The following is a 12036-nucleotide window of genomic DNA, read 5'->3' as shown; positions in this document are numbered from 1 at the left end:
AAAAACTTGTTCAGGCTCAGATGAATCATTTTGTGTGGACATTTATATTTAATTTTCATAGATGCATGTTTTTTACCTGGAAATCTGGAGCCTGGAATAAATAAGTTATACTTTATAACAGCTGGTCAATCTATAGGCTCAATGTATAAGCTAAAGTTAGTCACAGAAGATAACCAGAGGGAACTTCTAGGTAGTCTGAAAGGCCTGATTTTGACTGTTTTTTTGTTTTATTTATTATGTTTTTTTTTCTGCCAAATAGTTAGGAGAATAATTTCTGGGTTGTTTGAAAAAGATCTTAAAATGTGTAGATGGAATRAAAAGACAAGTTAACTTTGCCAAGTTCATCATTTAGATGATATAGAAAAACTGCTTATAAAAAAACTACTACTAAGGAAAAATGGGAAATTAAAAACTGAATTACTGAAATACTACAACTTGAAATATCATAGGAAAAAATGGTCAGCTCAAATACAYTCTGAAAGTTGGGGAAAGTATGTATTATTTTATCTTATCATTGACAGACTAGTGTAAGACGGAATAATGTGAAAGCCTTCAGGAAAAGTAGGTACAGAAAACATATAAAAGAGGGTTAATCTCAGCTTAGAAGTGGAGATGTTACCATGGAAAAGCAGCAAACCAGACCAACTTGTCAAGGTTGCTGCTGATTCCTTTCAGAGTAGCATTTATCCTATTTGGGTCTTTTTTTGTGACCATATTTTAAGGCTGTGAAAGCACTAAATCTTACGAGAATTTGGACCATTGTTGAGAGTTTAGTTTGTTTGAGCTGAAACATCATCTCTCCTGGTGATACACTTCAGTGAACCTCAGTAGGGATTGCCTTTAGAGCTGTTCTGCCTCTAATAAATAGCTGAACCTTCTGCTTGCAGKCATCTGCAGGAATATGTATAATCATGGGATAAAGACGGTTAGATATTTACGGATAAGAGAAAAGATGGATTTGCTGAAGCCACTTCATGGTAGTATTGAAAACTATAATTCCCCTGTTAATGATTAAGGTCAGACACATCCTATTTCTGTTAAGATTGATACTTATACCACATATTTTAGGCAGGATCCCAGTATTTGATTTTCTGGCTCCACAGTTGTTAGCCTGTGTATTCTGAAAGCATATGGAAAGATTACTGCTCAGATCTCATAGGCAAATTACATATACACAAGCTTTTCTTTTGACGAAAGCTTTAGACGGCTGAAGAAGTAGCACAATTAGTGGATTTTTCTCAAAATGGCTAATACAAGTCATCTTGACTGTAGTGAGATTAAACTTACTTTCACTTGAATAATGAAACAAATCTAAAAACCAAAGGATAGGTGTGGTAGCGATGGAGTGGGATGGTTCTAATTCTCAGTTTCAGAGGCTTTTTGAGGAGCTTTTACTAGAAGTGAGAAGTGATGGGAATGTTTAACCTTCCCAAGTTTTTAACTTGATCTGTGAGACTTCATTTATTAGAAGTATGGTGAGCACACTTATGATTATACATACTATTTACACAATTAATCGAGTATTTGGGTAGAAATAGCTTTCTACACTGCTTTGAATTCAATCAGTGACCTTTTGTAAGTAGAGTAGTCTCTCTGGATGACTAAAGACTTCATTTCTCACAGAAATAAACTACTTATATTGTTAAAATGCTAGATGCAAACAGAGAGACAGAGGCCTTGGCTAAAACCTTAATTAATTATAATTTTTTTATCACTATTTTTCGCACTCACATGGTGAGATTTTTTTTTCCAAGTTAGGACTTCAGGGTAACTGAAAAAGTAATGTAAAATATCTGAAGTGTTATATAAATTGTTTGCTTTTCTGGTTCTGCCACATAGTCTTCCTCAGAACGTCCAAACAATCTTCAGTCTCTTCTTTCCTCTCCCTTTTCGCCCTTTTTTCTTGCTTCATCATTTATTTTCATATTATTCTCTTTGTCTTTTCTCTTTTGCTGATAGTCCCTCAAGTGAAAAATTTACAAAATTATTAGAATATTTATTAGAACACCTAGATAAATTCAGATAAGCTGACGTGTCTGATAAGGCAAAGGTAAGGGACGAATCTGCAGGGTATGAGCCTCCGAAGAGGGGCTGATGGACCGTGGGCAACCGACTGCRCGCAAACTCCCGTTCAGGGGGCAGAGAAGAGCTGCTCAAACAGGCCTGGGGCACCCGGGGAGCTACGGCCGCAGCTCCAGGCTGTGGGGAGGCGTCTGCCTCAGGGCACGGGGACAGCTGGTGGGGATCGCTGACCGCCGAGCGAGGTATCCTTCACTCAAACGGGAACCTGCAAGCAGCCAGTTCCCTTCTTTCAGGGATAGGTGATATTTTAATGATATATCCCTATTGCAGATAAGTCCTGTCAGGAAAGATTGGATTTGTGTCGTGAAATACAGACCTTTTTAATACATTGCAGCARGTTAATGTTAAGTAGTTGTAAAGGAGTTACCTGGATCAGGCAAGAAGTTGTTTACTCTCTGCAGTGCTTAAGTGGATAAAGTATAATTACTCTCTTAAATATTTGAAATTTTATTAAGCAAGTTCTCTAAAGATAACCTTGAAGATACAATCCCGTACAATATTTTGTGGCCTGTAAACTTCACTCATCCTAGGTGCTTTATTACATCAAATCTCCTGAACATTTAAACATCTTTATAACTTTATATGCCAACTGTTACATATATTCCATTGACACTGTTTTTCTTAAAGTCATCCATTTCCTTCAGTAAAGCAAGACTGAMGACTCTGTTTTCTGAGGGAGAATGTATTGTCCAAATAGGCAGAAGAGCATTTTCATCTTGGACACTTCTCATTAAAATGRTTCAGAGCAATGGTGAAGGAAAATGAATTTGCATTTTGGAGCAGTTTTGGAGYAGGAACAATTTGGCATTCTTTCTGATTACTGAAAGTACTTGTTTAACAGATTTAGACCATGGAGAACATGGCCAAAAAAAAATTAATGTTTTTTCCTCTTTTATTATCAGTTTAAGTGCACGATTAGGAGGAAATTATTATATCATTAATGTATTTATCTTCATGCTTGATAATTAGCTAAACCRAAAAGCTTTAATCTCCTCTTTCCTTTGTGGAAGTATACATGTTTGTAAATGTGCAAATAAAAAATACTGCAAGACAGCTTAAGCAATAATTTAATTTGCTTCTGATATAGATTACYTAATAATAAACTCATCAATGTTTAACATTTGTTGAAGTTTTCAATAATACTTTCCAGAATCAAACATCAGTGTTTTGTATTTGTTTTCACCATAAATATTCTGTGCTTGGCAAACATTGGAATGAGTATGGAATCTGCCTCCTTCTCCCCTCCTCCCCTCCTCCCCCCCCCCAAAAAAAAAATCTGACTTTTTTTTTTTTTTGGTATTTCACAGGGCAAGGGACTTCTTGGGCCACCTGTAAGTATCATTTTCTACAATTCATAAATATACCATTCACAAATCAAAGGGATTCAGTGAAGAAAAGACTATTGTTTTAATGCTAAYGCTCTATTTCTATTATGCATACTTTCTTTTCTAATGGTGAGGTTATTTAAGTTTATGTTGTATTGGGCAAGAATACTGATGTCTAACTCGGAGAATTGTTYGTTCTCACTCCTTGTTCCTTGTTATACAGATATTCTATAATCTAAAAATGCTATTTAATGTGGTTGTTACAGGGTCCAGCTGGTGCAGCAGGACTTCCTGGTGAAGTAGGCCGTGCTGGTCCACCTGTGAGTACTACCGTGTTTGCTAAAAGTATATTCAATACTTACTCTAGAAAAAACATGTAACGGCTGTGCCATCCAAACATGGTTTGAGCTATAACAACATTTGAAAACATTAAGTTTATTCCTYCACAGAGATTGCTAGTAGAGGAAAGACTGTGTTTGGTGAAGCTATCAGAAACAACAATTAATAGCATGGAGCTATGGCTACCCAGGAAATCAGAATGAAATGTTTCATATGATGTTTCATACCCTACTTCTCCCTTTCTTCAAAGAAAGTCATAAAGCAAACCAGCCAAAAATGCAGGAAATGTGAWAGTTTTAACACTGCATGTTGTACTTTAGCTTCACTCCTGTCTTCTCACCTCTGCAGTGTGGTACATGACCGCAYAATGTTTCTGTTATCCATGTGCGTATCAGTGAACATGGCAGTTCAATATTTCTTCTTAGCCTTGTTATTCAGTGTGACTCCCTCTACTGACCGCACTCCTAACACATTGGCTCAGCTTCAGCATGCTGTCATATGCTGACTCCATACTTTACCACTGAAATTAAAATTGAAACCAAATTCTTTTAATTGACATCTGAAATAGTATTGGAACTGCCTAATGAAGCCTATTTTTTAACACATATCTCTCCAAATCTGTTGTGGTCAGTCATATAAATGAATATAAAAAGACTACCAAAACTACCAGCTTGGTTCAGAAAATCCATCCATCTGACTATCTAGCCTCTCGCGAGGGCAGTAATGGATGCTTAGGAAGTATACAGGACACACTATTCGAAAAACAATGTTTTTCTGTCACACTGCTGCACCTTCCRGGAGCTGGCAGTTTGGAGACCTCCTGAACGAGAAGTTGCATCTGGACCACATTGTTCAGTAGCTATATGTAGGCCTATCCTCCATTAATTTGGTCTGTACCTTTTTGAATTCATTTATACCAAGCRCCCCACAACACACTATGACAATGAGTTCCACAACATAGTTACACATAGCGTGGAAAAGAACTATTCCTGTTTAGTGTTTTTAACCTACGTTTCTATAGCTCATGTACTGTGCGAACAAATGAATTATTTTTCCAAACTAATGGAAATTAATTGCATTTATGATTTAATATCTTAGAATTCATAATAYGGAAATTACAGTATTAAATTAAAAGATGGGCCCAATTGGAAGATTTATTTTATTTAAAAGTATTCAGAAAAAGGCAGAGATTCTGCATTGTCTTTGCTTCTGTAAACACTAGGCATTGAAATTTCACAAACAGGAAAAGATTCTAACTTTACAGGTTCAACYTGGGCTCTGAAAAAGTGATTTTTTTCTTCTACTTCAGACATTTTTACYAGTTTACTAAGATTTTTAATTCAGATCTTAATTAACAGCTATGAAATAAAGGAGCGTGTAGATGGCCATGCAGTCACATGTTTCAGATTTCTAAACTATGTGAAAACTATCTGTTTTTGTAGAGTCATATAGCCATCTCAGTGAACTGTAGGGTACAAATAGAGCAAGTTAAGATTCATGATATGTTGGAGATTCCTTTAGTACTGTATCAGTCATTTTACCTCAGTATTTTTYAGAGTGCCTGTCATTGTGGTACTCAAATACTTGAGTAGTAAAAATAATACAGTTTAAGAATTGCCCTATRCTCCTTGAATAATTTTTAAAGGATGGGTTATAGTTCTTAAAAATGCAGAAGGCATTGCTTTGAATTCTGCTGTCAGAGACATATTGTGGGTTTAGGTCTTATTGGCTGCCCTGCATGTACTTCTGTGGCCATTTCACTCCTGACTGTTGTGTGATATGAATATATAACTTTGGTGTCATTACTGCTATGAATTAACAAAATTATTTTAACATTTTTTTTTTTTTAGGGAGATCCAGGAAAAAGAGGACCACCAGGACCACCAGGACCACCAGGTCCTCGGGTAAATGATTATCTTTAATATGTGCTGCTAATGTCTAAATTATATACTATTATACTATTTAGATTTACTATTTTACTATAATAACAATTACTGAATTATATACTAGCTGCAACTATTGTTGCRGCTTGAACAAAGCTTCTCCTTAAGTCATACAGCTGAATACCAATACTGGGACATCCCCAGGCTATATTAAATCATAAAATCTACAGAGTCATGTTCAAATGGATGAASATGGGGTATGACTCATGTAATGATATCAACATTTCATTTTCCATTTAGAAAACAGGTTTCTAGTCCTTATGGTTATAAAATATAGTTCAAGATGTAGAAAATCTAACTTCTGTAATGATGTCTTSCTGTCTCTGCAAATAATCTTCAACTGTAACTTTTACAGGTTTTAACCTTCTCTGTGAATTACAGTATTATTGTAGATGTAGTCTGTGTTGGCTGTCACCAGGTTTACCTCAGCTGTAGACTCTTGTTTATTTGGGGGAGAAAAAAATTAATATTTGACTTATTACCTTGAGCAGTACATGCTCCCAGGTGAGTTAAGCACTAATACCTTTCTTGCGGCCTTGCTCCCTGCAGTGAACGTGAGAAAGATTTATACCACTGCTTTGCCTCTCTAAGAGACTGGCTGTCCTCACTGGGCCTCTCTGGAGGAGGAATTTTTGTCATGCATTTACCTTTGTGATGTGGCTATTTACCTGCCCAGAGAGGTCGAACTGAGAGTCTGGCAGATGTATCACAGGTTGGATGCTGTAAAATGCAGATTATTGGGAAATGTGGTTGTGTCATGTTAATATCTCTGTAAAAACAGTACTGTTCTACTGCTGGACAGGCCCTTAAATCCATACAGTTTATATAAGCCATGTTTCTTGCCTTCATGAAAGTTGCCAGAGACTTTGCAGAGGCTTTGTAGAAAATTAAATYATACTTTGAATGATAAACTGGAGAGCAGTGTTTTGGAAAAAAAGTAAAAGGCTACATTACACAATAGTAGTGTATTTTGCTTCTATTGAGAAATCATCACAGGGCAAAATCATCAATTAAATGCCACAATCCCACTACAGCTAAGAGCATTAAGGCCCCCATCATACCCTCAGCTTACTTTAAACCCTACCAYATAGGAGGAGACTGGCTCCTGCCTTAAACTCGTCTCTGCTTYTTGGAGCTGCCTCTGCTCCATCCCCACGGGGCTTCGAGAATCCAGCTGCTGCCGTGAAGTCGTATTTCACCCTGTTGCACCTCACACGGCTCCCATTAGCTTCCAGCAAGTGTGTTTGATTTACCAGGAGAAATGGCCTTCCCCACCCTGGGCCCRTCTCTTCGCACTCAGATCTCTAGTTTATTCCAATTCCAGTAACGGACAGACTTCTCACTCATCTATCAATACTCATGAGATCATTTTCTCTATAAAGATCTGAATCTTGTCTTGAAATGGATGGTAGTAAGTTTTTTTTCTTTTTAAAAAAATTTTTGCTGCAGAATTGTTTTGGATTCTGTTCGAAATCTATGGGGTTTGGACAATGCAAGGAATTAATTTTACCTCTGAATACTTYTCTAAATACTCAAATTCAAAAATCAGTTTTCATTAAATAAGAGGTTTAGAAATACCCTTCTAAGGAAGTAAYGTGAAAACTTGCTACAACTGGCCGTCAACTGGATTACAGAAATATTAATAAATCACAGGATAGGTCTGAAAAATACGATATTTGAAAAAAAGCTGGATAATCTGAATTCCTACATAACTTCTGATTTGAATGTATAGCTCAAATACATTTGCTTTATATTTAATACAAAATCTGTTTTAGGTAGCTTAAAAATAAAAGTAAGACTTCATTTTTCAGGAAAGTTAGAGGAAAGGATTTTGTAAGTACCTAGAAACCCCTAGAATTTAGGTGCTGTTATCAGAAATGCTTCTGGCTGATTACACTTCCGATTTCAGCTTCATATAATAGAATTTCTGTTTTCCATTGCTGTATTGTCTAATTGGTCAGATCTGGGTTTTTGTTTGCTTGCTTGTTTTTACTTACTTTGATTAATTTCATTTAACTTAGGGAACAATCGGCCTGCAGGATGGTGACCCATTGGTAAGATATTTGTGTACATTTTTTTTAAAACATCATCTCAGACAATTTTACCCCAGTGGTATTAACTATGTGGATGCTTTTCAGTGTCCCAATGCTTGTCCACCTGGTCGCCCAGGACATGCTGGCTTAATGGGGATGAAGGTAAGAGAATCTATTTGTTTGAACATGTTCCTTACAGAGATACTATCTCAAAGCACAAGGCAGGGGACTTGCTGGCTTGACAGGAGGGCAGCTCGCTGCTCTTTTCGATGAATGTTGCATTGATGTGGATGTTTACAGTTATTTCAGCCCTGCCAAAATAACATCTCATTGTCAAAATCTCTTATTGCTGTAATCTTCAGGGTAAAATGAAAAAGTTTAGAGTACGCTAAGGATTGCTTCATTTACTTCCCAGAACATCTGTAAACTGACAACTCCAGAAACTCTAGGTACTCCCCTAGGTCCTGGTCTTTTTTCTTTTCACCAAAGACCTGTAACATACTAAATTGAAATGGCATATCTTTTGAATCTCATTTTATCTGAGATTTTTTATGTATTCTTTGCCTGATTTCTGGGAATTTCCCTGAGGAAATCACTAAGTGGTAACCTGAGAAGAAATAGTAACCTGTTAGATCTAGGAACAGATCTTTTTGAAGTTGGTGTTGTTTTTTTTTCTTAATATGTAGTATGAATTAGGTAGATGAAGTAGCACTGGCAAATGGGGATTGCAGAGGGACAAAAAGGTAGTTCTAAGGAGTCTGTATCTATTTTGCAATACTCCATATTTTAATTTTGAATAATCTCTAATTATTTATTTTGTTTTTTGTATATTTATTTTAGGGACAGAAAGGTTCAAAAGGAGAGTCTGGTGAACCAGGAAAACAAGGCTATAAGGTAAAACAAACAAACAAACAAACAAAAAAACCCAGCTCCCCCCATACAAAAAGAATGGCTGCTGTGGTTAGCAAGCTAGTAGTAGTTTAGTAGTTCAACCTTGTCTTCAAAAGAAGCTTTAGAATTCATTAGAACTATTTATTGTTTTTTTCCAGAATGCATGAAGAGATACTACTTATCGTAATACTCCAGAGTAACCAAAGGCACACTTCGGTTATTCATTCACCTCACCTCTGTATTTTTAGAACACAGAAGTTAGTACTGCCATACTCCTCTTGCTTTTTATTTTGATCATTCAAATTTAATTACTATGAAACTCGTGGCAAGAATTGAAGAACTCATCCAAAGATTTATATACAAAAGACTTCTGTGAATTTACTGAGGATATTATGCTATGTCACAGCTGAGTAGTAAGAGGGACAAGAAGAATGAGAGAGAAAAGTATGTCTTAAAGGGAAAGGACACTGTTCTTCACTGAGAGGTGAAGAAAGACTTTAGTAGTAATAAAGCGGCCTAGTATGATTCAGCTTTAAGACTGAGCTATGTGCTCCTTTAAAGTTTTTCATATGAATTAATATTGTTTAATATTTATAATAAAAGCTGAGATTTGCACTACCTTGGTCCATGTTTTAATGTTTTCATCAAAGGATTTTTTTTCTTGCATTCTAAACCCCTTTGAAAACTAAATCACCTTGAAAATATAGTAAATTTTTTTAAAAAGCCAACTTTCTATTCCTGAGTATATTGAGAAGAATATTTATTGAAAAAACTCCCCCATTTCTTTTTCTGAATGTTGAGCTGTTGTCTTATTATGTGCCAAAATCCCTCTAGGCAAATTAAACTGGCAGGAAACACAGTAGTTCTGGTAGCGTGTACTGTCATTGTATGAGTGAGGCTATCATCTAATCTAATTTGTGTTTGAACAGATAATGTCACTATTTACTCTTTTGATTTTCAAAAAATTCTGAAGCAGAGTGTGCTGATGTGGTGAAGAGCTACTGGCATGTCCAGTCCATTCACATGTTCACATATACCTTCATTACACTCTTAAAAAGAGCAAAGACACCTACAAAGATTAATATTGAGGAAAAAAATGAATGATTAAGAATAAAATATCTTTATGCTGAGTTTGCTTTAAATTACCCTTTTGCCTAATAATCCAAAATAATATGAACCTAAATTAGGATCTGTCTATGTGCTAGGAACTTAATCAGGATTTCCTTCAAGGGGACATGCTGGTAATGATCAGTAAGCAAACTTTACCTTTTAGGATGATAAAGCATCCATGATATGGATTGGTTACAGGTGTATTCCTTTTGCTTTCCCAGGGTGAAGAAGGAGACCAAGGACCTATTGGTGAAGTTGGAGCTCAAGGCCCTCCAGTAAAGTATTTCCTCTTAAATAGCCCTAGCCATTTTTTCTTCTTACTGTAAGAAAATGTATATTTTAAAAACTCCACATACCTACCTTTTAATTCTCTGCTACTGTCTATGAGTGAAAGCAGAGCTAATTAGATTGAGTCAGAAAACTATGTATCACATAGCCTTTCAGCTCTAATTATTTCTATGGAAAGACTTATTTTTAAAAATATTTCATATCCAAAATCTTGTATTCTTTTCAGACTGAACATACAGGTGAACTGTGTAGGTTTTTCCTGGCTTTCTTTTCCATAATTTTGATGACTCTGACTCCAGCCTTGCAAAGCTAGTGTTTATATTTTAAATGTGTTTAACTGTGGGATTCTGTCTGCTGAGATTTGGTGGTGAAGTGACTGACACTGAAGAGCAGATTGTTTTAGGTTTCTATCTTTTTGCATGTCCAGGAAGTAGCCTCCAATCGCACCTATCATTTTGGAATTGTTTTCTTGGGCTTCACCTAACTTCGTTCCAACATACACCTCCTCGGGCAATAGGGAACAGGAGAAAAAGGGTCATTCTAAGTAAGACATCTAGGCATAGGCCTTAGTCATAACACTTTTTTATTTCTAGAGTTTATTTTCTGATGGTATCCTACACTTTTTTTTTTCCAAGTTGCAAACTATTTATTTAATGCTATTGGTTTCCAAAGGTGATATTATGCATGAGTTTATCCCAATGCATGTGGTATTCAAACCCTAAATTACAGAATTCTCTTTAATGTAAAACTTTGGTTTAGGACTAGAGAAAGAAGGAATAGAGACTGCTTAAAGGAAAGGGTGTAATCCTTCTTATCTTTGATGCTGAATAAAGTATTCCTGGTGCTCTTGTGCAAGTAAAGTAATTGCCTAAGAAGCTTTTTCTGCTGTCTGAAGGGCCTGTGGAGACCTATTGTTTTAACTCAGCTTGGTAAAATTCTTACATGGTTCCTATTATTGTGAAATAACGCAGAACTAAGAAACAAATAAAAAGCTACCTTTTTCTCCCCTCCATTCCCCTTCATTACTCATTTCACTTCACTGTTTCATCAGCTGATGACCTTACAAACAAGTTTTAAAAGCAATGTTTCTTTTTAAAACAAAGGATTTTAAAACAAAAGTGATGTCAGACAAGCAGTCTAGAGGAACAGATGGAGAGGATGTAGGCTCTCCTTGTTACCTTGTTTGTTCGTGTGTTTCTTGCTTGTAAGAGTGTAAGGCTCAGATCCACAGAAAGGGTAGGAATCTGGTCCCAACAGCAGCATCTACGATCTGCCACTTTTAAGAAATGCAGGGAGAACAGCACTTGCATAAGACCGTTCACCTCTGGGAGAGGCGTTGCTTTTGTTGGAGAACGGTGGGCACCGCAGCGTGTCCAGTTCCACCTCTACCCTCGGCACAGGGGTTAAACTCTGCGTCTCTCCCTGCCCTGTTGGGCGACTTCAGGCAGAGCTTCCTCATGTCTTGGGCTGACAAAGCATTAAACGTTCCATGCAAAATTCCACCTAGCTCCATTAAGAGCAGGTGGAAGGACGCTCCGTCTAGAATCTGGTTTAGGAGCAGGTTTTGTCTATGCTAGGTTAAGGTTTCTGTAGCTGTTTTGTTAGCACTGTTGCAGTTCATTTTCCCTGTTGCAAGACAAAGATATTATGGCAGAGGACTAGGTCTCTCTACCCAGAGATGTGACATGTGGTCTCAGTCAGACAGAAGAAAAAAGTGAAGCTATGTTTGCTACTCCTCATCTAGCTGTGTTTTGAAGAAAAGCAGTGACATTTATAACACATTTTTCTGAACTAGAATATCTTCTCAGTCCAGTCTCTCAGATATGGTAGGCGTGAAAATGGAGAGCCTGGTTTCCCAAAAACCTTGTACAGTTTTTGTCTATCTCTAGAGTTCTATAAAGTCTGTTGGTGCTTATTTCCTGTATCTATCTCATAACCTGCTTTAGACAAGCAAGCTCTTTTGTGAATCTGGCCTTCATGTTTCTATCTCTCACATAGACTGCATAGGGAGATTGCTTCAAATCT

General features: G+C 36.6%; 1 protein-coding gene across 1 annotated transcript in view; it reads left to right on the top strand.

Moving 5' to 3' along the window:
- The window catches only part of COL9A1 (collagen type IX alpha 1 chain), a 66233-nt gene that overhangs the window by 24269 nt on the left and 29928 nt on the right, over window positions 1–12036 (top strand). The window contains exons 13-19 of the mRNA XM_085316030.1: window positions 3390–3413; window positions 3674–3727; window positions 5597–5650; window positions 7711–7743; window positions 7828–7884; window positions 8563–8616; window positions 9945–9998. Coding sequence (XP_085172156.1) covers window positions 3390–3413; window positions 3674–3727; window positions 5597–5650; window positions 7711–7743; window positions 7828–7884; window positions 8563–8616; window positions 9945–9998 — 330 coding nt within the window. The remainder of the gene's footprint in view (window positions 1–3389; window positions 3414–3673; window positions 3728–5596; window positions 5651–7710; window positions 7744–7827; window positions 7885–8562; window positions 8617–9944; window positions 9999–12036) is intronic.

The sequence above is a fragment of the Rhea americana genome, unplaced genomic scaffold (assembly GCF_003343005.1).
Source record: "Rhea americana isolate MKP2758 unplaced genomic scaffold, rheAme1 scaffold_45, whole genome shotgun sequence".
NCBI classification, from domain to species: domain Eukaryota; kingdom Metazoa; phylum Chordata; class Aves; order Rheiformes; family Rheidae; genus Rhea; species Rhea americana.
The sequence above is the reverse complement of the archived record's forward strand: the minus strand, read 5'-3'. Positions and strand labels throughout refer to the sequence as shown.